The sequence below is a fragment of the Micropterus salmoides genome, unplaced genomic scaffold, assembly GCF_014851395.1.
Source record: "Micropterus salmoides isolate LMB-PRFRI ecotype aquatic unplaced genomic scaffold, ASM1485139v1 Ms_hic_scaffold_4, whole genome shotgun sequence".
NCBI lineage: Eukaryota > Metazoa > Chordata > Actinopteri > Centrarchiformes > Centrarchidae > Micropterus > Micropterus salmoides.
This window is the reverse complement of record NW_024043372.1, coordinates 15,490,959-15,516,707: the sequence shown is the minus strand read 5'-3', so window position 1 is coordinate 15,516,707 and position 25,749 is coordinate 15,490,959. Positions and strand designations below refer to the sequence as shown.

General features: G+C 41.0%; 1 protein-coding gene across 1 annotated transcript; it reads right to left on the bottom strand.

The window, feature by feature from the left end:
* Nucleotides 1–201: 201 nt before the first annotated feature.
* Nucleotides 202–24,016, bottom strand: st7l (suppression of tumorigenicity 7 like). The gene is made up of 15 exons (XM_038695728.1): nt 23,830–24,016; nt 23,329–23,411; nt 22,656–22,815; nt 22,517–22,571; nt 22,198–22,313; nt 21,869–21,947; nt 21,517–21,605; nt 20,955–21,055; nt 20,659–20,773; nt 20,479–20,551; nt 20,260–20,362; nt 6,154–6,304; nt 5,606–5,698; nt 5,352–5,491; nt 202–2,392 (listed from the first exon to the last, which is right to left on the bottom strand). The coding sequence occupies exons 1-15, from the start codon at nt 23,996–23,998 to the stop codon at nt 2,297–2,299; spliced, it is 1,623 nt and encodes a 540-aa protein (XP_038551656.1). The 5' UTR covers nt 23,999–24,016; the 3' UTR covers nt 202–2,296.
* Between the last annotated feature and the right edge of the window lie 1,733 nt (nt 24,017–25,749).

Below are 25,749 nucleotides of genomic sequence, written 5' to 3'. Positions count from 1 at the left end.
TTAAAGGATGAAGGGAAATGATATCCACCATACAAAAGCAAAGTATCTCCCACTTGGTGTTGGAGTTTGTCTGAACACAGGTACTTGCAAGTTAAGTACAGTACTGAGTCTCTACACATTGAATTTAAAAAATACCACTTCAGCAATTTTTAAACATTAAAACTGAGGGACTTCAGGACAAAACAAAAACACATAAGGAAATTGCACATAAAGAGTAATTTATTCTGAGTTTTGCTTTCATACTCATCCAAGGGTAGTTACAAATATTCTCCTGTCTTCAGCATGTACTCTTCTCGGCTGCACACTATAAAATTAGACATTTCAAGTGTCACAGATTTAAACACACAAATATTACAGTCCATAGTGAAATGTGAAACAGTATCTTTGTAGTTTAGAGTAGATCAGGGCTATTTAAAATGTAATCAAAAATCTGCAACATACTGTAATAAAACACATTACATCATAACCAGCTTGCTCTTCTACTTTTTCACAAGTATGTGTGTTTGTTGGTGGGTGCTATATGGAGTAAAGCTAATGTTGGACAATCAACAATTATGTTTCAATTATTATATTTTTTAAGACATCAATTAATCAAATTGAATCCATAAAAATGGAACAGTTACTAATAAACTACTTGATATCAATATTGTAGAAGCAGTAAATGCCAAATTGGTGTTTAACTATTGTGATGTACTAAAAGGCACTTTGTTATCACATTTCTTTTGTTGTTGTTGTTGTATAATGTCACTTAAAATCCTGAGCATGAAACCTACATTGTTGTGCGCCAATAATGCAGTAACTATCACATAACATAACTTGACAAATTATAGTTAACACCTTGAGTGGTTTAAAATGTAATAAACCTGTTACTTTAATAAAAAGTTGGGATGATATTATCATCATCCACAACTACATGATGTCTTAATAAACTTCAATTGTTATATTTTCCACAGATATTAGGAATATATTATGTCTACAGGCTTCATTACAATTTTGAACCAGAGCACATTTGTTTTCCGACAGGTTATTACATTATCAGCCACATTATACTTCAAGACAATGTGATACCGGCAGCCTATTTAGTTTGATAAAACAAAGATGAGTAAATCTTTCACAAAGGGAAAAAAAAGTCCAGTTACAATAGAATCAACACATTTCTGGCCAAATGACAGTCAAAGGCAGAGCAAAAGACTTTGCATATACAAAGTAAAATGATTCTTACTTTGCCTGTGCAGTCAAAGTAAGAAGCAATTTTTCCCCAATATCTCCAAATGCTTCTCTGAGTGCTCATCAAGATTGACGTCGCTCATCCAAGTACTCTAATACAGTCTATTACAGTTACAGTTACATTGCCTGTGCCTGTGTTGATTCTCAGTATGACTCCAGCAATGGGTGCCTCTTTTTTGTTTTGGTGACATGAGAAGTTGACACAGTGACTTATAACATTCTGTACTGCAATCAGCAGAAATGACTTATGCCAACTGTGACCAGTGATGATCCCATTAACATTTCGATGTTGCGGGGGGGGGGGGGGGGGGGGGGGGGGGGGGCGCGGTTTCCCCAGTGATTTAGTGCTGAGCTGTCGTGCCATGGTAACAACTGTTGAACTGCATAGGCGTTGTATACACTGCAGGCACTTCGAGGCTGTAAATCACAGCTCTGTTTTTTAGGAGGCCTTACAGACTTTTAAATCTGCCCCACTGGATGTCTGCGGGGCACTGAGGATTGATATAGGACATGTAGGTTCCCATCCCAAATATGGGATCTTTTTGATACACATAAATAACTGAGCAGGGAAAAGAGAGGGATATGATCATATTGGTAAATATATTCTACCAAAGACATATTTCATGTCCAAGTTAAAACAAACTTGTCTGAATAGACAGTAGTCACAGGAGCATCAAAAACGTTTAGCTTTTTTCATGATTTAATTTATTACTGTGATAGAACAGAGGAGTGCTTCTCATTTTTATTTTTATACAAAAAATAATAATAATAATCCCAGCCAGGCATTGTGGGATACTTCAAATTGCCCAGTGCTTACATAATGACTAATGAATGACCCTGTGAAATTGTTGCAAATGTGGTCTTGGAAAAACTTCGGCCGCTGGAACAGTGTGGGAGAGCATCTTCAGAGTGGTATTGCCGTGTTGATACAACCTCAGCCAACATAATCAGTAACAATGCAGCAAGTGGACAGTAATGCTGAAGACAGGAGAGCAAACACTTTTTGTCTGAGGGTTTGGAGTGGAATCAGTGTGTGTGTGTATGTGCGTGCGTCTTGTGTGGGATGGGGTCAGATTCGAGTCAGCTGGTGCCAAAAACTGGACGGCATGAAGTTTTCCATCTTGTCTGCGAAGAAACCCAGGGGTGCAAAGAGTGTGCTGAAGAACTGAACGGGACGAAAGAAGCAGAATGTCAGTAAAACCTCTTTCCACCCATTCTTAGATAATGTGTGAGGAAACACTTCCTAATACACAAACAGTTACCAAGCACACGATTTTACTAAAGCAATGTTATAGAACCTGTCTCAAAGCCTGAGGTAAAACCTTTCCTCATTTACAAAAATTACAATTCGAAATGAAAAAGAACCATTTATATTACATTTGCTAGACAAAAAAAGAGGAATCACAAAATCTCAAGCAGATGCTGCCCTCCAGCTCATCTCTGTCAAACTGGCAGTGGAACGAGTGTGGGAAAAGAAAAAGCTAAACTGAAACAAAAGCTTCGGTCTACCACTAACCTAAGTTTGACGTGCTTATAATGACATACATTTGACTCCTTATCCTGTTGTTCTTTCTGGAAACATGACAGGTGTGACATTAGCAGTAATGATCAAACTGATATAAACACAGCGAGGTTAAGGAGGAGGATTTTCTTTTTTTCAGGGGAGAGAATGCAGTTAAGATGCAGCAAAGCAGTCGTCCCCAGCTGAACATATTTATACATGTGATCCAGAAGCTTCGCCCGAGTACAAGGACGTGAAAGCCAAAGCAGCATTATCCAAGTATTATCATTTTAAACATTCTGTTTGTAGGAACTGACAGTTGAATGTTCTTACCCAATTTGGGGATAAACTTTATATTATCCCCAGATTTACATGTCAACACACTTTTATACATCCAATAAATCATGTTCATTCTTTCTGTCTCTCTTTCGGGCTCTATACGGTGACAAATACATGAAGGGAAAGCAAATAAACCTTGTTTTGTGACAAATTATTTAGAAAATATGGCAAAAGGTGAGTGAATGATCATCGTCCTTTAAAACTGATTTACGATTAACAAAAAGAGCAAAGGCCCTTGTAGAATGACCATGACAAACATAGTGGATGTGCCTCTGTAGTAATATGATCATATGACTATGGTTGGGCGATCATCTCTATTTTCATATTGTCTGATCATGGCTACTTGAGATCACCGATTGGGGATCTGATCACCAGGGGGCGGTGTTGCGTTGCAGCAAGTCAGTGAAATGCCAGCATGGAAAAAAACAGGTTCATTAGCTTTTAGGTAAACTACCAGAAACATCTGTATATGCACAGTACAGTGTTTCCCACAGAATTACCGTGTAACTGTGGTGCCGCGCGATCGATAACAGCTATGTACAGCGTGCTAACCTCAACAACCTAGCTGTATTCTAACATTAACATATCCGTCTCCGACACTGAGAGCTTTGTGTTAAGAAAATAGATAAACACACAGATCCGTTACGATGGGTTCATGAGAGAGAGAGAGGGAGCAAGCAAGCGGAGGTGCTGAGTGAATCGATGCGCTGAGCGCAGCTCCATATTAAATAGCGTATAGTATGTGGCGGTCAGCGTTGACTTTGTGGCGTGGCGTGTCGCCACAAATAAATCAATGACTGGGAAACACTGCAGTGTGGTGCAGATTCTAGAGACTGTTTTTATGTCATCATAGTTCTGATAGTGAGTCAGTTAAAATCGCCTTAATATCGGCGCATGAAAAACCAATCGCTGATCATCCCTTCAATCGTCCATAGCCAATCCAATCGCCAATCGGAACAACCCTACATATGACTATCACAAATAATATCAACATATATCCAACACAGATAGAGTGATGTAGTTAAATCAATCTAACTTATAAGTCAAGTAAACCAAACACTGTTTTTATAAAACCTTTGTAATAATCTAAAAAATCTGACAAATACTACTCTTACTATGTACATAAAAAGAGAAACTCAACCAGTCATTCTTAAGATTACCAGCAGGGCATCCATCCACTTAGATCCAAGATTATAATCTAGGATTTACAGTATATTATGTATGTGTATAATAGAGCATTTCAAATGCACATAGTGATTTAAGTAAGCCAGTAATAGTGAAATGTCCCCGATATGGTTTCTCTCTGAAACTACTCGAGGTGTGCTTGATACACTTTACACTTTAATAGTCTCATAAGTGGACGTATCAGCCTGGCCAGATAAGTGCGAATCAAGTACTACTCTGATCCTCATTTAATATATGAAACATATTTAACCAGTAGCTATACATGTCTGTATCAAAAGAAAGACTGGCACCACCAACAGGAAGACTGCCACCACCACCTTCGCTGTCTTGCCTTGCTTGGATCTTCTGTTCAAGAGCAGCAGATTCACAGAAATCTGTTTCTCCTCAGAAGGCACTGTGTTCCTCCCTCAATGGTTTTCATGCACTCCATCTGAACATTACACAAACCAGACTCTCCAGGGTTGCTGTAAAAATCCTATCAGCACCCGATCTTTCCCATAACAAAAGGAAGAGCACTAAATGTTCTCTGTGACCTTGTTTTTGCTAGAAGTATGAATCTAAAAGCAGGCCCTAATAAACAGGGTGATCATAAACAAAGGATTAGCCAAAGTAAGGCATTTGCCAAACTGTCTTAAAACAGATAACACAACACTTCTATCCTAAATAAACAGTACAAGGAAGTCATGCACGCATTTAAAGTTTTTAAACATTTAAGACTGTAAGCTACACTGTTGTGTTGGCTATGCTGATAAGCTCGCATTATTCAGCTGTGGTCTCTGATAGCTTAGGTTGAACTACAGCTTGTTTTGGCGGGAAACACAGACTTTACAGGCCTATGACTCCCATGAGCCTCCAGTGTTACTGACAGTGATGGAAGGCAGCAATTACCACGGGGGTTAAAAGGTTCAGATTACAAACAACGTGCATTTAAAACACAGAAAGGAAAAGGAACCAGAGATTAACTGAAGATGTAACCGTCAGCCAACTTACACGTTAAACTTGTGTAATGATAAAAAGTGGAATTTATGAATTAACATCTATACATTAAAAACAAAGCAAGTATTGAGACAACGTTGTGTTAAGTAGTTCAAGTACTTACTGCTTTGGCAAAGACACCCATGAGCTCAGGGAACTGATGTGTGAGCATGGCCAGCATGGCAGTGAAGGAGCAAAGGCCTGCTGTGAAGAGGATGAAGAAGGGAAGCTCTTTCTTTGGGTACACAGACACCTCGTGGAATGCTGGAGCAAAAATGACAACAATCAGAAGAAGAGAATTTGACAAAGTCATAACCAGTGCAGATAAACAAGAAAAAAATGGTACAGTACAGTACATTTATGGACTATTGCACTTACAGGGAAGTAGTTCCCTATCTGCTGTTTCTGTGCATCCTGGGTAAGGGTAAAACAGGTGACCCTTTTCCAGTGGGTAGGGAATTATCCGGAAGGCTGTAAAGACAGACAAAGGTGTATATAGGAAATTGAATGAAGTACACACAGTACACTGTGAAAAAACATTACTGGTATTTTAAACTATGGCTGGAAGAGGCTGTTTAACACAGCTGACGCAATATTCAGTAGAAGCAACAAAATATTATAGAGTGACAAGATACTAACATCCTAATAAAGTATAACAATAACATTCTTCCAGTGCCTGTATAGTCAGAAGTTAGTCAAAACTTTGTGGGTGTGGTGTGCGTAAATTATATTGACACAACAATTTGAGCAGCACACAAGGAAGATACTTCTTGACTTTATTAAAGTACTGTACTTTGAACAGAATCAAAGAAAATATTAGGTTTTTCAAAACTGGAAGGATAAGAAATAATTTACATTAAATATAAAAATAAACATTCAAATGCAAAGCAGTGGTATGCAATACAAGATGTAATAGTTATACATACTGCCCTCCCAGGTACAGTGTAGTAGGTTTAAGGCTCCCTCTGCCCTCTTCCAGTGCTGCAGGTGGAAGAAAGCATATGCCACTGCCTCGCTGTCACCCCTCTTCAAGATGTGCTCTGGAGGCAGGATCAGGCTCTTCATCTCCAATAAGTACTACAGACAGGAAGAGGAAGAAACACAACACCTCTGTTAAGTATACACTACAGTACCTTAATGCTTTTATAGCTCCTGAACTTGGTAAAAAATAGCACGCATAGCAAGTGTGTAGTCTAGATTCAGCTATTTGTCCCAAAGTCTGTATATTTTTTACACAATCTGCTTTTGTTTGCTAGAGCTCTGTTTTCACCACTTCTAAAATCAGTCATCTACAGTGGGATCAAACAGTAGTTTTTGGTTCTGTATAGTTCTATATGGTTAAGTTCCAGTGGCCAATCCTGCCTCCTCCATACTATAACACTTTCAACTGCTCACACTATTCCACCGCTCTTTATTGAACCTGGAACGTTAGAGGAGCAGCAGCTCTGTACGAAATATACCGGAGACGCCGAAGAGGAAAGGGTGTCGGCACGCTGGTTAATCTGAGACAGAGGGGTTTTTGCACTGCGCTCCCTTCTATCCACCTGGCGAATGTCCACTCTCTGGCCAACAAAATGGACGAACTGCTGCTTCTCAACAGAACTCGGACTTCTGCAGATTTGCCGCCCTCAGTTTTAACGAATCCTGGTTCACCAAGCACCTCCCGGACAACGCACTTCACCTACCGGGATTTAATCTCTTACTGCAGATGTGAATTATCTTGAAGCTATAATCTGGTACAGTGCATCAAATGGTAACGTTTATGTTTTACTGTACGCTGTACCTTTTTAAATAAAGAATTTAGTAGTCTTCCGAGCAGATCGCGTAACGGAGCTCACGGGAAAAACAAGGGAAGGCAGACACTGTCTCTATATAAACAAAGGTTGGTGTACAGATGTCACAGTGTTGAAGAAATTATGCAATCCTCACTTAGAGACATTATTCATAAACTGTAAACCTTTTTATTCACCGCAGGAGTTTTTCTCGTTTGTTCTGGTCGCTATTTACATTACACCTCAGGCCTGTGTTAGTGAGGCGTTACTACACCTGGCCGACCAGATAACTAACTAGAAAAAACATCCAGACTCCCTGCTCATTGTTCTAGGGGACTTCGACAGAGCAAACCTCAACCATGAACTTCCAAATTACAGACAGCATATTAAGTGTCCCACCAGGGACAGCTAAGCTCAGACAGCTATGGTTGGAAAAGGAGGAGGCATTTAGGAGTGTTGACAGGGCCGGGTGCAGGGCATTAAAGTACAGGTTTAGCAGGGAGGTGCGAGATGCTAAACAACTGTACTCAGAGAGACTAAAGAACCAGTTCTCTGCAAATGATGCCACTTCTGTCTGGAGGGGGTTCAGACAGATCACAAACTATAAACCCAAAGTCCTCCACTCCATAAACGATTCTCGCCTGGCAAATGAGCTGAACAAGTTCTACTGCCGCTTTGAGAGTCAATCGGACACCATCCCCCGTGACTCCTCCGCTCACCTTCAGCCTCAGGCCCCATCCACACTATTGCGTTTTCAAATTAAAACGGAGACCTTTTGCTACGTTTGCACCTCCCGTCCAGACTAAAACGACGAAAAAGAAGACTTAAAACTGAGAAGTTTGGAAACGCTGCCGACCCCGTTTTGTGTTTCAAAACTCCGGAGGACGTTTTAGTGAAGACGGGCCAAAACGGATAACTTTAGAAACAATGATGCAGCTGTTGACATCGTATTTTTATTATAATATTATGTACCGTGCAAATAACACTTATCTGCCTACACTCGTACTGTGCATGTCACCGTTTCCTTTGTGCCGACTCCCAGTCGGTTTTCCACCGCCACACTCCCATGTTACACTCAGCAACAGTCCCAGCTCGTTATTGGTGCATGCAAAAAAAACAAAACAAACAACTGGTCTGATGCTTTCTCTGTATTTATTTATTCTTTCGCCAGATCTTCTGTAACTACGGAATAGACCATCTGCTTCATGTTTACACTGGCATGCACATGCCCAGTGTACCTGAACGGGCCCTACTGTGTTGTTTTAATGTAGACGGAGATCAACTCCAAAATGCAGCTAAAACGCTGGTGTGGATGGAGATCGTATTCGTTTTAATTCTCCGTTTGTAAACTAAAACGGAGTAATGTGGATGGGGCCTCAGTCCACCACTTCTTCCCCTCCCTCCTCAGAGCTGGCCAGCTCCACCCCCTCCCCTCCTCTCTCCATCACAGAGAGGAAAGTCAATGGTCTTTTCAGGAGGCAGAAACCCCGCAAAGCAGCAGGGCCGGACTCTGTCTCCCCACCCACCTTGAAGCACTGTGCTGATCAGCTGTCTCCGGTGTTCACAGACATTTTTAACACCTCACTGGAGACATGCCATGTGCCAGCCTGCTTCAAAGCCTCCACTATCATCCCTGTCCCCAAGAAACCAAAGACCACTGGACTAAACAACAACAGACCCGTTGCCCTGACCTCTGTGGTTATGAAGTCCTTTGAACGCCTTGTGTTGTCCCACCTAAAATCCATTACAGACCCACTCCTGGACCCCCTGCAGTTCGCCTACAGAGCCAACAGGTCTGTAGATGATGCAGTAGACATGGCCCTTCACTACATCCTCCAGCACCTGGACTCCCCAGGAACCTACGCCAGGATCCTGTTTGTGGATTTCAGCTCTGCTTTTAACACCATCATCCCGGCCCTGCTGCAGGACAAGCTCTCTCAGCTGAACGTGCCTGACTCCACCTGCAGGTGGATCACAGACTTCCTGATGGACAGGAAGCAGCACGTGAAGTTGGGAAAACATGTCTCTGACCATTAGCACCGGTTCCCCTCAAGGCTGTGTTCTTTCCCCCCTTCTCTTCTCCCTGTACACCAACAGCTGCACCTCCAGTCATCAGTCTGACAAGCTCCTGAAGTTTGCGGATGACACCACCCTCATTGGGCTCATCTCAGGTGGGGATGAATCTGCCTACAGGTGGGTGGTGGTGACCTGGTGCAGCCAGAACAGTCTGGAGCTCAACACTCTGAAGACCGTGGAGATGGTCGTGGACTTCAGAAAGAGCACAGCCCCACCCTCCCCCATCATCCTGTGTGACTCCCCAGTCACCACTGTGGACTCTTCCTGGGCACCATCATCTCCCATGACCTCAAGTGGGAGCTGAACATCACCTCCCTCACCTAGAAAGCCCAGCAGAGGATGTACTTCCTGTGGCAGCTGAAGAAGTTCAGCCTGCCAAAGACAATGATGGTGCATTTCTACACTGCCATCATTGAGTCCATCCTCACCTCCTCCATCACCATCTGGTACACTGCTTCAACTGCCAGGGACAAGGTCAGGCTGCAGCGCATCATTCGCTCTGCAGAGAAGGTGATTGGCTGCAATCTTCCTTCTCTTCTGGAACTGTACTCCTCGAGGACTCTGAGGCGTGCAGGAAAGATTGCAGCTGACCCCACCTCAGACACAAACTGTTTCAGACTCTCCCCTCTGGCAGGAGGCTCCGGTCCATCAGAACCAAAACCTCTCGCCACAAAAACAGTTTCTTCCCGTCTGCAACTAGCCTCATTAATAAGGCCCGGGTCCCCTACTGACACTCCCCCCTTGCAAATAATACAAATGTCTCTGCACATGTAAATACTGTTTCATCTCGTGTCGGGCACAGACCTGGCATGTTGCACACACATATTTGTTGTTGATTGTTGATCTTTGTTGTTGTATATTTTTATGTTGTCAGTTTATATATTTATATGTACATAATACTCGCTTCCGTTGCGTTACTTCTGCATGGCACAGACCCAGAATAATGCACATGTATATATCTGCAAAGTTGTTTTTCCATTCCAAATTTATATATTTCTACATTTATTTATGTTGATTGTATGTTTGTCTACGTGTAGCACCTTATCACCACAGCACATTCCTCGTATGTATAAAACACTACCTGGCAATAAAGCTCCTTCTGATTCTGAAACGCCTATCGCTCAGTTCCCCGTGCATCCTTGGGACTCTCTGATCTGGTTTATCTTATTCCGACATAGGGGCAAAAACTGAAATCTGCTAAACCTGTTGTGTTGACTGTACTGACTGGAGTATTTTTGAAGCTGCAGCCACTGACCTGGACGAACTAACTGGCACTGTGACATCAGGGTTCTTGCACCATTTGAAAAGTCAAATTTAATGCTTTTTAAGACCTTTTAAGACCTCAACAAATATACATTTAAGACTTCAAATTTTGAAACAATTTCTTTGACAGAAAAGAGACGCGCATTTGATCTCTTAATGAACGTTGGAATGTCATAATTGGCAGGTAAATGACTTATATTCCGAATCGGGGAACATAGAGGCTGTTTACAGCTGGCATTAAAATGTATTTTGGGTGATCAGATTGTGATCGGGTAGCACTTGACCACATAAGCAGGCCTACAGTTGTAAATGCACCCGAGACACATTGAGGACAGATTGTGATCCAATCAGCAAAACGAGCTCTGGAGGTGGTCAGGGACACCATGACCACCTGGATGCAAATGTGTTGTCTATCCACATACAACTACTTGGGTGGAAATATGTACCGGTCACAGCCTTCTGCAAATAAAATACAAAAGTCTGACAGCACAGACAGGCGCCTAGACAGTGTGTCCAAACAGTGTTGTGCATAAACGTGCTCAAACAGTGCCAATTATTGATCATGCTCAGGTTTTTGGTGAACTGATCGTGTCCGTTTGTGAACGTGAACAAGGGCAGGGAAATAAAACAATAATGTTAAATATCGTGATGCAATCTTCTTCAATAACAATATACAAATGTTCAATAAATATTTGATTTAATTCATTTGAATCACAAACAAATTAGCACTTTCTTTTCTATTAAGATATTTATTGTGTTGAGGAAAAGGGACTGAAAAAAAGATTTTACTTTGTTTTTCTCATGCATATTTGTTGTTTTGAATGTTCTACCTCAGCTTTGTGAAGTGATCCACTGTTTGATACCAGCCTGCTTTTTGGCATCAAGTGTTTGTCATGTTCTGACCATAAAGAAAAGTTTTAAAGCACAATTAACCATCTGGTTTCTTCAGAAGCAAAAAATCTGCCTTTAAACTTTTAATAATAAAAATAATGATTAAATAATGATTTTACTATTTTTGTCGATATCGCACAGCCCTTACTCATACACTGCTGTGTTAAACTCAATATAAACTACTAAAATAACCAAACTTACGTTTCACTTTCACTTACGGCAGAGCTAATACACAGGCGCGCCGTTACAGAGAGGTAAATAATCCATGGAGGAAAACAAATCACCTAAAGACATACTGTAGAAAGTTATTTTAACCTGTAGTTGTAGATAATTTTTGGACCTGAGCAAATGAGAGGAGGACGTGATGTAGGCTACAGTTTGAGCTACACAGAACGATTGGATATTTCTCCAACCACTTTAATTTTTGTCTCCTAATCTTGCAGCCATGACTGACAACATGAAAGGCAGCCAGACGTCAACGTCTGCAGCTAACGTAAAGGTAACATATGAGTTATATTAATGGCGGGGTCTCACTTTGTCAATTACAATTACGCTAATTAGGCGTTTTAGGCAACTGTGCGTGACAATTTTCCCCCCAGCCTTAAATGCACCATCGGCAAATTTAATACCTACAGCAAATTTACGGTAAATTTAAGACAATTTAAGACCTTAATTTCCCTGATTTCAATTTAAGGCCGTGGGAACCCTAGACATCTTACATCAGTTTTCGTGAGGACATGTGTGTGCAGACTAAAACCTTCTGCATATACAACAACCAAAAACCCTGGTTCATAGCGAAACTCAGGCAGCTTCGTCAGACCAAAGAGGAGGCCTTCAGAAGTGGCAACAGTCCTGTATAACCAGGCCAGGAACACACTGACTAAAGAGATCAAAGCAGCTAAGAGGAGCTACGCTGAAAAGCAAGAAAACACCTCTTCCAGAGGCAGAAGATCAGGAAGGCTCCTGGCCCAGACGGTGTGTCACCATCCTGCCTGAAAATCTGCACAGACCAGCTACAGGCCTGTCGTCCTGACATCTGTAGTCATGAAGTCCTTTGAAAGACTGGTGTTGGCCCACCTGAAGGACATTACAGGCCCCTTGCTGGACCCCCTGCAGTTTGCCTACAGGGCTAACAGGTCAGTGTATGATTACGTCATCTTGGGACTGCATTGCATCCTGCAAAACCTCGACTCTCAAGGGACATATGCAAGGATCCTGTTTGTGGACTTCACCTCGGGGTTCAACACTATGATATCCCAGACATCCTCAGCACCAAACTCACCCAGCTCACTGTGCCAGCCTCCACCTGTCAGTGGATCACAAACTTCCTGACCGACAGGAGACAGTAGGTGATGCTGGGGAACATCACATCCAGCACCCGGACTATTAGCACTGGCGCCCCCCGGGGGATGCGTGCTCTCCCCCCTGCTCTTCTCCCTCTACACCAACAACTGAACCTCAAGAGACGCAAACTGTCAAACTCCTGAAGTTTGCTGACGACACAATGGTCATTGGCCTCATCCGGGACGGTGATGAGTCGGCCTACAGACGGGAAGGTAATCTGGCTTTCTGGTGCGGCCAGAACAACCTGGAGCTTAACACGCTCAAAACTGCGGAGATGATCGTGGACTTCAGGAGGAGCCCCCATCACAATTCTAAACAGCCCGATGTCTGCTGTGTCATCCTTCAGATTTCTGTGATCCACTTACACCATCATCAAGAAGGCCCAGCAGAGGATGTACTTCCTGCACCAGCTCAGGAAGCTCAACCTGCCCAAATAGCTGCTGATCCACTTCTACACAGCCATTATCCAGTCTGTTCTCTGCACGTCCATCACTGTCTGGTTTGGATCTGCCAGCAAAAAGTACAGGAGCAGACTACAACGGACAGTCAGGACTGCAGAAAAGATCATCTGTCGCAACCTGCCCTCCATTCAGGAGTTATTCCTGAATTCCTTATTTCCAGAGTCAGGAAACGAGCAGAAAACATCACTGCAGATCCATTCCAGCTTCTCCCCTCTGGTAGGCGTTTCTTCCCACAAGCCATCACTCTGATGAACAGCTGACTTCTGACTCACAGTGTCAGGAACAATTCCTGTGCAATAACCCAGTAACTCTGTCTCTAATCAGCCACCTGTTTACTGGTTACCACTTATTTTTTATTCACCATTCTCTCGTTCTCTATTTCAGAGCTGTTCGTACTGTTCATAATATAAAATAAATACAATATAAATGGAAGCAGATAAAGAGGATAAAGAGATAAAGTTTATGATAATTTATCACTCATAGTTAGTCCATCTCTGGGATGGATCACCAATTCATTTAATTTACTATTTATAAAGATTAAACATGACAATTAACTTTAATCTTGTTATTTTCAACAAAGTTTTGTGTTGGAGTTTGTGTTATTCTAAATTTTGACACCAAGATAAAAAATTTTAAAGCAAATGTATATCGGTTCCAAATATTGGTCATCGGTCTAATTGGTTACTAATAATCGGTATCGGCCCAGAAAAAAAACACATCTGTCGATCCCCAATTTGTTGCATGCCATCCTACTCTCACACACTACAGTCTTTTATCGCATAAATGCAAAATGCTGGCAAAAAAATAACACATTTCTCAGGCACTTCTCAACTAAACCACAACGAAAATACTGGTGAATATTTACATTCAACATGTGGTAAGAAAGAGGAAACTTAAAAGTGAAGTTGTTTGTGCCTAAATTCTGCTGAAGTAAGTTTGGTCTTTAAAAAAAATCCCTGTGGTCAAAAATCCATTCCTTCAGCTTTAATCATTTCATTCACAACGTCTCGCTGTTTCATAGTCAGCACTTCACTTTTTCTATTGTGCAATTCCCTATGGCCGCCTCCCTGCAGACTGAAAACATATTTTCTTCATGTGAGGTATTTGTTGACAGCCTTATTTTGCAATTGTTCAAGGTGGGAGGGAAAACCTTCCCAAAGCTCTCCAAGTGTGTGTTATTGTTACAGTACAGCACATTCATTCCATGAATGTGTAACATCCCCCGCTCACCCCTCCTCTCTTTCCTTACTGTGCAAGTTTGTCCCAGCGAGTCAGTTGGTTCACTGTGCTGACAAAGGCCTGCATCCCAGAGTTACAACCTACAGAACAGGTATGCTTTCTGAAATAACAGGGAACAAGCATCTAGAAAGAATAACATGAGTATATTGGGGCGGCAGTAGCCCAGTCCATTAGGACTTAGCATGGGGACCGGAGAGTGGCCGTTTTGACTCCAGTGTGGACCAATCGATACAGAGGTGGACTGGTAGCTTCTGGGCACTGTCGAGGTGCTGTTGGGCAAGGCACCTGGCCCCTAACAACTTGGGGTGCTGGCTGTGGCCATCACTCTCACATCTCTCCACATCAATTTGCATGTGTATATGTTTCTGTGTGTGTAAAATTACCAACAGAGTGAAAAAATGAAATTGTCCAAGGGGACAATAAACGTACTGCTTTCTGTGATATACATTTTGAATTACTAGATACGTCATTTATAAGTGTATGTTGAATTTGATGATCCTGCCACTACATACTTTGTGTCTGTGATGCCCAGTGTGTCAGCGGTCTGTGATAAACAAAACCCAAGTGCGGGGCAGGGGCCCCCTGGGTTGGATTCCCAGGCGGCCAGCTTCACAGCACTCTGGATTGCAGACTGACACTTTGGCAAGGTTACCCCACAGCTAATCCTGTCTAATCCCTTCCATGGTCACAGGCTCAGCCAGCCAGCCATCCATCCGTCTAACCAGCCAGACGATGCTGCTTCACCAATCTCCCCTTGCCTTACTCTCTTTCGCTACTCTCACCCTCACGATGACAGCCTGTGCAGTCTCTTTGACCTGGCTCATCCCTGCTTTTCTCCAACCCTGCTTCATGCTGCTTTGGCTTGCAATATATGAGCCTGGTCACATGTCCCGGGGCTCAGACTGTTTATCTGCCTCACTTATTTGGCAAAGTCAGCCTGTTGGTCGGTCGTTTGGTCGGCCCAACTCTCTGGTCCATAACGAAAATCTAAACAACAACTGGATGGATTGTCATGACATTTAGTACACACATTCATATTCTCTTTAGGATAAATTGTAATAACTATTATGACCCTGTAAGTTTTCCTCTAATGCCATCATTAGCCATCAAATTTTAATTTTGTTCACTATTACTATGACCAAATACCTGCAAAACTATCAAACCATCAGCCTCAGCTGTACTTTGTGTGATCAGTTATCAAATGTTAGCAGGCTAGACAACAGGGATGCACCGAATGTTCGGGCACCGAAATTAATCGGCCAAAAATAGCAAAAAAAACACTTTCGGTGTTCGGCCTAATACATCAAAAGACAAAAATTTTTTACTGAACTATTAAGTTGACATGTTGGCAGCGTGAAAGCATTTTAAAGTGTCAGAGAAAGCCGCAAAAATCGCCGTTTACAGACACTGTTCTGCTGAAGTGTAACCTAGCAGATCTACTCCATCTGTGGCTGACTTCTTGGAAAAGGCAACAAACGATCTGACCTGCTTTGAGTGTTTCTGTCACTCGTTTCTGAGAAGGCAATTAAGCTAGCCGCACCTAAATTTAGAGTGCACATGTATTCAAAACATTTTGGTAAATCCAAATCTTCTAGCCTCTTCTCTTTCCATCCTAACATCCTCTGTAGTGATTTCAAGGATCGGCACCTAGAGACCAGAAGCTGCTTGTTTGCCAGAAGCTGCTTGTTTGCCCTTCTCACTTATCCTGTCTGAATTGCTTAAATCGGTTCTCTCTGCTCCAGCCAAGACATTTGACAGTAAGCTCTTATCCTCCTCATTTCGGTCTCCTTTCTTCTGAGCACAAACCTTTCACCATCACTCGTCTACTCCCCCGGCACCAGTGCTGAGGCAGCCAGCCAGCTCAAGAGGAAACCTACCACCTCTCTGTTGTACAAGCACAAAAACAACTGCCGTAACTGATAATATAATATAATATGTATTAATAATATTATATGTATTAATTTTTTAAAACACTTGAATGAAGAACCACATGACGGGTCGGAAGGTGAGCTTCATTTGGGGCCCAGCCTTAAACTTCTGTCAGCGAGCCAATTTGTTATTTTTGTTAGATCTGGACATGATCTATATTAGTCTGTTGCTAATAATAAATGACCAGTATATGGCACAGATGTAGTAGGTCTGGGTCCTCTTTGTTTTTAGATTAACCATTTAGAGAGGGTGGCTGCTCAGCTGTCCATCCCCACATGCCACAGCATTAGACCTGGTGACACCTCAGTTCTCTCTGCTGGTATACTCCCCCACATCGTTCTTCGGTCTGCTTCTCTACTCCCTGTCGCCTCTTTGATGAAGGGATTGAGTTTCATGTGTTCTCCTTTTATCCCTGGGCAGTCATAAGCCCAGAGCATAACTCATAAGCTGCCTTCTGAGTCTAATCTGCAGCACTCTGCCTCTCACAATGGCACACACAGGCAACCATGACATCAGGCTTACAGTTGCTCCATGAGGGTCGGATAAACACACGCGTACAGTGAAAGAACATAAAGACAATCAGGTGTTGGAGTTACAAACGCATACAAAGACCTTAATACAGTCAGTAAACAGCGCTACTAGCTACTCCAAACTCTACTGAGGTAGAGGGCTGTGGCAGAAAAGTCACAGCATCCTAAATATCCTGCTTTTTCCTTGTTCGAATGAAACCTCATACATCTTAATTCAGAACAAACCCACTGCTGCTCTGTCTCAATTTACAAACCAAAAAGGCAATTCAGAGGTAAACTAAGCAAAGGCCTGCATTTTCAAGCCTTGACAGGCAATCTAGATGAGAACATGTCAGCCAGAATGGGCTGAGATGAGAAACTGCCTTCCAAAGTGGAGTAAACTACCAAGTTAGATGAGATTGGGTCACCCAGATTGCATGAAGAATGGACGTACATGGACCCAGGTGGTGGTAAATGTAAATGCACAGTAGATTTAGATAGAAAAACACTTGATCAGTTATCCAAGCATCCGGCAACGTGTCAGTTTCTTAACCATTGGCTGGGAGAGAAGCTGATTGGAATGGACAGATATCTGGAGAAAAGGGTGGAGGACGAGAAGGATAAAGTTAAGGACAATGAAAAATAAAATGGAGCATAGGGGAGGAAGAGGTAAATGGGGGCAAGATGGAGAGCTGGCAAGGGAAAGAGGTCATGTGGAGGGTGGTGTGCAATGAAACAGACTAAAGGGTGTGCGTGGATGTGGGTTTCGAGGATAGCTTTTTGAACAGCTTGAATAAACTCATGTGATACAGCTTATATAATCATATATAATCTCCTTGGCATGCTTGATAACACATCCACACACTTAACCTACCATTGTTCCCTCATTACTCCACTTTGGCAGAGTCCATTGGCTTTACCTCATATTAAAACACACACGGGAAACACACTCACACCTGAACAACAGTCTGAGCAGTTCCACTGGAGAAACTGGGGGTTAAAGCTCTTGCTCAAAGGCGCCTCGGTGCTGGTAATGGAAGGGGAAATCGCTCTTTTTTCACTTCTTCCATATTCAGATTTATCCTGGCTACCTTCCTGTTAGAATCTCAATTTTCTAAAATCGTACACTGATGGTGATTTTTGAGAAATATTGAGAAGAATAAGGCACACATACTCAGATTTTCCAAACCTGCTCTACTCTGCTTGCTCCAGTTCAGTGCAACACTGGTATCTCGTCTAAGTGTGTAAAGTTTATTCAATAATATGTTGCCTAATTATTATTTTTATATTTGTATATTATTATTTCCCATATACAAGTAACATACATTTCTTAAAGAAACCACTTTAGAAATTTAGTTAGAAAGAAATTATATGACTAGTGTTTCCCATTGAAAACTATCGAGGAGCTGTATGCTCAGGTAAAGTGATTTGTATTGTCTGGAGATTGCGGGGTTGCAATGGTGAACTAAAGTGTAAAGTGATAGTTTTACATCTTGGGAAATATTTGCTTTTAGGTAACGAGCTCACTAATTAACATGTTATATTGTTTGTTTAATCCCTCCAAAAAGTGTAAAGTAAGTGTAAGTGTAAAAACAACATGTAGTGGTTTTAAGGTGGATTATGCGCCAATACAAAGTAGCACAAAAAAACAACATGCTGTTTATACACTTGGTTTTTGTTCCAGTCATTATGCCAAGCTAAGCTAAGTTGCCACTGATGAGAGCTTCATATTTGGCACATGAGTCACATGAGTCTAACATTCAGCAAAAGTGATTAAGTGTATTTGCTAAAATGTCAAATTCCTATTCCTTTAACCTATTTTAACATTATGTTTAGCTGTAACAAAGGTTCATGATATTAGCAACTTAAGGATGGCTCATTAGAATAAGCCCTGCCTTCTCAATCAGTTAATGACAACTTTTGTGCATCAACCACTGTTTATGTCGTTGATGTCTAAAAAAACCACAGTCACAGGTGCGCACATGATTCAGACAAGCCAGACAACACAAAGCAACAACCCTGCCCCCTCCCCACAGATGCCAGTCAAATGCTGAAAGACAAGCCAATAAACCTCTGTGAAAGTTATGTTACAAATTTCATAATGTCACACAGCTCAAAGGAGTAATTTTTATAAAGTTGGCAGTGGTGGCCGACATCACTCTCTCTGTTTGGCTCAAACACAGGAGGAGGGAACATGAGAAGATAAGAAACAGGATGAGGGTACGTGATGATAGGAGAGAGGATGACTGCCTCTGGGCACAGTGGGGAGGGAGCAGTTGGAAAGACATTGAAGATGAGGGGCCTCACTTGAAAATCAAACGCTAGATCAAAGTGTTGGCTGATGCCACACCTACCACACACACACACTGACACACACACCCCAATTCTCTTTCTCTCTCAGAAAAGGGAGGCCATGAGATGAAACAACACTGCAATACAAAGGCTAATTTGAGACAAAACTCCGCAGCAACTAGTTGTGTATGACTCTTGTGTGTGCATGTGCATGTGCATGTGTGACATCTAATCATGTGGGAAATGATGTGAAAGGCCAGAGAGATATCCTGTTGTAGTCCCATGTTCTCCCTGGCCCCAGCTGCTCTCTATTAAGCAAACTTGTGACAAATCTGTTATGTCAAACTAAACTACCTGTAAAAACACATAATGTATGTATGATTCCAAATGTACTGAATTGTTGATCAAATCATCAAATATACAATAGTGTCCTGTTTAGTTGTATTGAATTAAATGATTAGTAATACAAATCACAGATATAGAGAAAGAATAGGCAACTATACATACAAATCAAACTGATACTACAGATGTGATAAGATGAATTGAGAGTTACTGTATTTAAGACCCACACTGACACCTGCTGGTGAGCCAGTTTATAGCATGTCTAGAAATAAAGACTGCTCTATTTGTAAGTTGCACCACATGTTGCTGTTGACATAACTTATCTTTGATTATCTGACTGATTGTTTACCTGTCTGCCTGCTTTTCCTGTTTGTTCTGCGTGTGGCCTTTACACGTGGCAGTCATTTGAGACCTGTGTGATCAGACTAAATATAGAAAATAAAGTGATTTAAAAAATCTATCCAAACCACACGCAGCATAGCAGTTGCATGGATGAATACTTTAATGCATGAATTCCATTAAGCGTGTGTGGAGTTCAAACAGGATGCATGCAGCCCAGACAGTGTCTTAATATAAAAATAATCTGGACAAATTGTGGAACAGGAACAGTATGTGAATAGTTAACGGTTAGTTTAAAAAAATACCATAATCACTTGTGGAAGTGATTTCTGTAGAGATGATAATTTGTTTTAATTTCAAATGGGAGATACTCTAATGGAGATTGTTCAGCTAGTAAGAAATTTAATACAGATAAACATTTTAATACCATGTGTAAAAGACGGTTTTCGGGATGATTGACTGACCTTTAAGTTAAGTCACATCTATTCAACTTCATAGTATAACATGACATCATTAAAAAAATCAATGGGTCAACCATCAGAGTCTACGTGACACTCATTAGTCTAATGACTGACCTTTGGCACGTGTGGATTGAACTCAACAGCTCTGTGTATGGCCTCCACAGCATTCATCTCTGCTGTGCTTAGCCCTCGCCTTGACGCGGCCTCTGGAGAGAACCTGAGGCAAAACATCTCATGTGACACACTGTTGCTGCTCACAAAGTTGTTAAATGCTTTTGAAAGGTACAAGGTTCATCATATATTTAAAACAAAACGAACCAAAAGGAAACATACTTATCTGATACAGCCCGTGCTTTCAAGAGTGCAGACGTGTAGCATATAGTGGCTGATTTTGGCAAGCTGATGTCTACAATGGGGGAAGAAGAAATTGGGGTCATATATTTTCCAGACCGATTCAGTGGCACTGAGCTCATTTCTGTCCAAACATAGTATGATGACTTTGTTTAGTCTTACCATCATATTTGGCAAGGACTGCTTGGACATCTGCATATGCCTGAAGCTCTAGAAGTGCCTCCAATAGGTTTTCGTGTATATTTAACATTCCCAGTAGTGGAAACTCCTTCATTAACTGTAACAGGATTAAATATTACACAGTAACTTTGTACTACTATAATGTCATTTCATTTGAAAAACAGAAAAAAACGTTGCCTCAGTTACTCAGATGCACAAGTACTTCGTCAAATCCCACACTAGAGTAGCACTACGGGGTGCCACTGTGAAAGAGTTGTGTTTTTGAAGAAAAAACTCACATCTCTCATCATTTTTACTGCTTCTTTTATCCGTCCCAGTTTACGTGCACACATTGCCAATCTGCGTTTAATGTACACCAGTAAGTTGATATCTTTTCCAGCTGTGGATAGCAAAAAAGAGAGACATTTAATAAACAAACCTCTTTATCAGTCTGGCGAAATATATACATATATTAACAAGAATGAACAACATGGATAGATTTATAATTTGGCCTCAGACCTAAAGAGCAACTTTATACTACGTATCGCGGTCTTGTGTTGAGGGTTAAGGTTAATTGCTGCCTCAATGGAATACTGCTCTTTTGATTACATCCTTCATCACAGGTGGGTGGGCACAGATGTGTTCTGTTCTACTTATAGCCACACTTCCCGGTGATGTGGAGTTGCACAATGGTGCATTCTAAAGTGGTGCATTGCACAGCATGTGGAAGAGTATGTTGCACAAGTAAGACTAGAAGTGGGTGTAGTTACTAATACTAATAAGCTATCTCCCTGCTACTGTGGCTCAGGATTTACAATGGATGAGTTCTTGATGTATAAATCAAATAAAGTCCTTTCTTACCGATACTCAATGCTTTTTTGAAGAGGCGTTCTGCTTCTGTGATAGTTGTGGCTTCTTCCTCTGCCAGAAGCACGTAGGCTGCAGCACATCTGCACACAAACAAAGGGACAGATTTTCAACAGCCCATCCTCATTTTATTTTCCTTTCTTGTACACAAGAAGACAAAAGTCGTGTTTACATGCTCATCAAAAAACGTAAGGTAGTCAAGCGCTTAGTCTTAACCGAAGCAAACAGTGAAAAAAGCACAGAAAGTTAGTAAAATTCCCGTTTTAACTGAATTACAACAGTAGATGCTGTTTATAGATACAGTATTTAAATAGATGATTTGTAACTGTGTAAGAGTGGGACTTACTCATGGTTCATTTCTATGGCCTGGTAAGCTGCTCTGATCCTGGCTTGAGGATTTCTCTCTCTCCAGGCTTTCTGCATCACTGTAATGAGATGATGAACTCAAGCTTATTATAGATGTGTCCCGACATATTATATGCATACAATTCAAAAGCTCCGAAACAAAAACACAAAAAGCAGTTCTGTATAAATATTTACAAACAACCAAAGAGTATCTTCCAAGGAAATATGCTAACAGTCTGTCTCCTGTACATTAAAACAAATAAATATCACATCTCTGTTTTCTGCTCTTTTTAGATTTTGGGAATTAATTTGTATATGATTAAAACTCACCAGCATCCTCTGGCCTTAACTGAGGAGTGTCTCCTGTGAAAAAGGTCTGGTGGTCTTGAGCAGACAGGTTCATATCATAGTATGTTAAGGGTTCCTTTCCCGTTACCCACGTGTACCTGCAGTGAAATACAAACTGTTATGCTACAGTTTTATAATCCACAGTGAATGAAACGAAACTGAATTCACTTTCTTGCACCAAAGACTCAGTATGGAATGCATCTTTATAAAGACTCTGACATTATGCACCATCCACTGTAAGTACTACTGGATGCATTCTACACAGCTAAATTTGGCTTACACCTCAAAAAGCCACACATACCTGTTGTATTCTGCTCCTCTGAACAGATTTAAAGGATTCCTCCAGACCTTACACTCTACCAAAAGGAATATATTATAATTAGTGCTAGTAGAATTTGGAGTAGTATTGGTGTTACAGTTTGTATTATATACATATTTACCTGAAACGCTGGGCCTAGGCTCTGCCTCTCCATTAACTGATGCGAATAGACCAGTCGTGGAGCTGCTCTCCACTCCACCCAGAAGAGGACGCAGGTGGCTCACTGACACTTGTTCAATGAACGAGGTCCCATATTTACGAAAATACCACCACTCAAATATCTGTGATGAGAAGAACACATGTGGTGACAACATGCTTTACAAAAAGTATATGACAAGACAACACTTACTCAGTTATCCCTTAGTTGCTACAATATCACTAGACCAGTGGCGCCTGCACTATTTCTGTCATGCTCACCAACACATACATACACGACACAAATTACAAGTATTTTCTCTGTCTGCATAAGTCTTGTTAACCTGAATATATTTAGCCTTGCCAAGATGACAGAACTTATTTGTTTACTGCTTCCGAATGAGTCAGATTCATTCAACTTTTGTTCTGCTCCATATTTTATCCCCCCCCTTCAATGGCTTTACGCCCTCCACTTAAGGAACCACTACACTGGAAAAAGGGCTGATATTGATGTTCCTGTGTGTAGTAGAATTACAGCATTTAATAGAGACACTCCTCTAAAAGTAGGCTTTCAAACAGGTTATTGCAAGCTGTTAATAAGTTGCCTATACGCAAATATAATTTAGCAAAAGGTGACTACTTATGAGATGATAACTCACAAGGATGAGTCCAGAGATGAGAGAGGAGGTTCCAGTGAGAGCCACATAGAACTTGGGTGTCAGCGTGTTCAAAAACACTGAGGCTGAAGGAACAAACAGTGGAGAAAGTCAGTATAATGCCACAGTCCTCTGTTGTGACCATGTCATAATAATAAAAAACATGCAATAAACCATGACTGACATAACAACAGAAGAACAGTCGCAGTGGGTTTAGCATAGCAGGTGACAGCCTCGATTATATGATGAGCAAAGTAGCATAACGTTACTTGGTAACACAACAATAAACTACTGAATTTTAACTACATGCAATACAGATGCTATTAGAGAATAACATAACTAGAAGCTGGCAATATATATTTAAAAAGTCGACATGTATCTAACTAGAAAGTCGCCTCTCTTTGTGCTTGCAACAGTCAGACAACGAACTGTCAAACCAAAAGCTCCCGCTTGCAGCTAAACCCGAAGGCTAACAATACCTAGCTAGCGGTTGCATTAATTCACCTGAGGAAAGAGTTTCCTGCAGTTTCAGCGGGCTCCACAAGACGTATATCATGATCAGCACCATGCCGAACCAAATGAAGCATACGTAAGTCCATGACCAAGAAAGCCAAGACTTTAATTTCTCTGTAAATCCGAGAGATTGGGGATTACTGTCAGCGGTGTCCTCCATGTTTCTCCGGATGCCTGTAAACAGAGGAGTCACGTGATCACGAAATAAGAAGACTTCTATTTTGAAATCTCTACAAAAATCCATTTCCGGAGACTACAGAAAAAAAAGAAAAATTCATATTTTGCTACACTATACATCATCTAAACTGAATATAATACTAACAACATAAATAATTGGTTTAATATAAATGTCTTGCAGTTGACTGTAACATAAATCAAAGCTCTAGAGACTGAGTAAATTTCAAAATATGCCAAAAATATCAATAATAAACTAATAGCCATCCGTTGCATCGGGACCCTTAATAGAAGATAATAAATGAGATGACATTTTATTTAACTCTTTATCAGTGTAGCAATATAAATAAGTAGCATACTATTGGCCTACTTGATTGAATAGGACTTTGAATGTAGGCCAACTGAATATTGTATCTTCTTTATATTGTGAGATTTATACTGTGAGTATAAATGAGCCCCGCCTCAACCAACTATGACATTCAAATGCTTATTTTCTTGAGTAAGACTTTGTACTTCTTCCACTCCTGCTCTTCATATTAAGGCTCCAGCTGACAATTCTCTAGATTGCTTATTATTCTTTTTTGCATAATCAGGTAATCATTAGGCCTTACAATCTTAAAAAAGACAAAAAAATACTCATCGTAGTTTCTCAGGACCTAATACAATGTCTTCAAATGGTTTGTTTTGTGCAACAGTCTAAATCCAAAAAACATTCATTATGATTCATAATTCCATAAACCAGAGAGGAGGGCCACCATAATAATGAAATTAATGATAGATATTTAAAAAAAGCTTTTAATTCTTAAACTCTGAGATCTTAAGAGTGATGGTGTTTTGTAATGATGCAGTGGCACTGATTAATGTCAATGAGGAGATAGTAAATTGTAATTTTGACAAGTAAATGGAACCTATCTATTAACTATTATTTTAATAACCACTGAGTATTATTTGGAAGCTGTATTTGTCTCTCCACAAATAAACCAAAAGCTTGATAGATATTGGTCTTGAGCTCTTGAAGATATTTGCTGACATTCATCATCTCAGCTAGCTTGTAAATGTGGGGAAACTGCATGCAGGACCCTTCACAAACTCCTTTCACTGGCCATTTAAGCCTGTACTACTATTTATGACCAGTAAGCGGGGCCATTACAGCATTAATACATTCACTTCTGTTGCCATCTACTGACTGGAGGTGGAGACAATGAGCAGTTTTGTCTACTTCTTTGTAGTCTCTAAATTCATTGCAATATTTTACAAATTCATGTTTTCAGACATGCAAGTGTACTCATTTCATTTTGAGCTCCTATTTTCTGCAGTTTAATTACTGAACAATTTTTTGCAGGCCTTACCTAAGGCTAAGAGTTGGATCCAAATGGAATGGCTTTGCTCAAACTGCCATTCATTGTACTCTCAAAGTACAGAGTACTTTTTATTCCTATTATTTATATACTCATAGATATCTATATGTAGTCAGATTCAATAAGATTGTTGCTTTAAGATAGAGGTATATTTTTGGATGCATACAACCTGCAACACTTTTCACCTCATGGGATTGACTCACATCCTAACAGTGCAGGAATAAATATGATTTGTTGGAGTGCATTCTAGTTGGAGGTTACAGCCACTGAATGACAGAGAGCCAGATTTGGTCCTGCTCACACATGCCCTTGGGTGTTTTCAGGCTGATGTTGATGGACAAGCACACGCAGGGTTAAAGGCCTGTCATATAAATCAGGT

Bases quoted from the DNA above. Each gene is read 5' to 3' on its own strand.
- st7l (XM_038695728.1), bottom strand. From the start codon at position 23,998: ATGGAGGACACCGCTGACAGTAATCCCCAATCTCTCGGATTTACAGAG. The intron at 21,606-21,868 runs GTAAGTCCCACT...GTTTGTGTGCAG, and splicing joins GCCATAGAAATGAACCATGA to ATGTGCTGCAGCCTACGTGC. The intron at 5,699-6,153 runs GTATGTATAACT...CTGTCTTTACAG, and splicing joins ACACTGTACCTGGGAGGGCA to CCTTCCGGATAATTCCCTAC.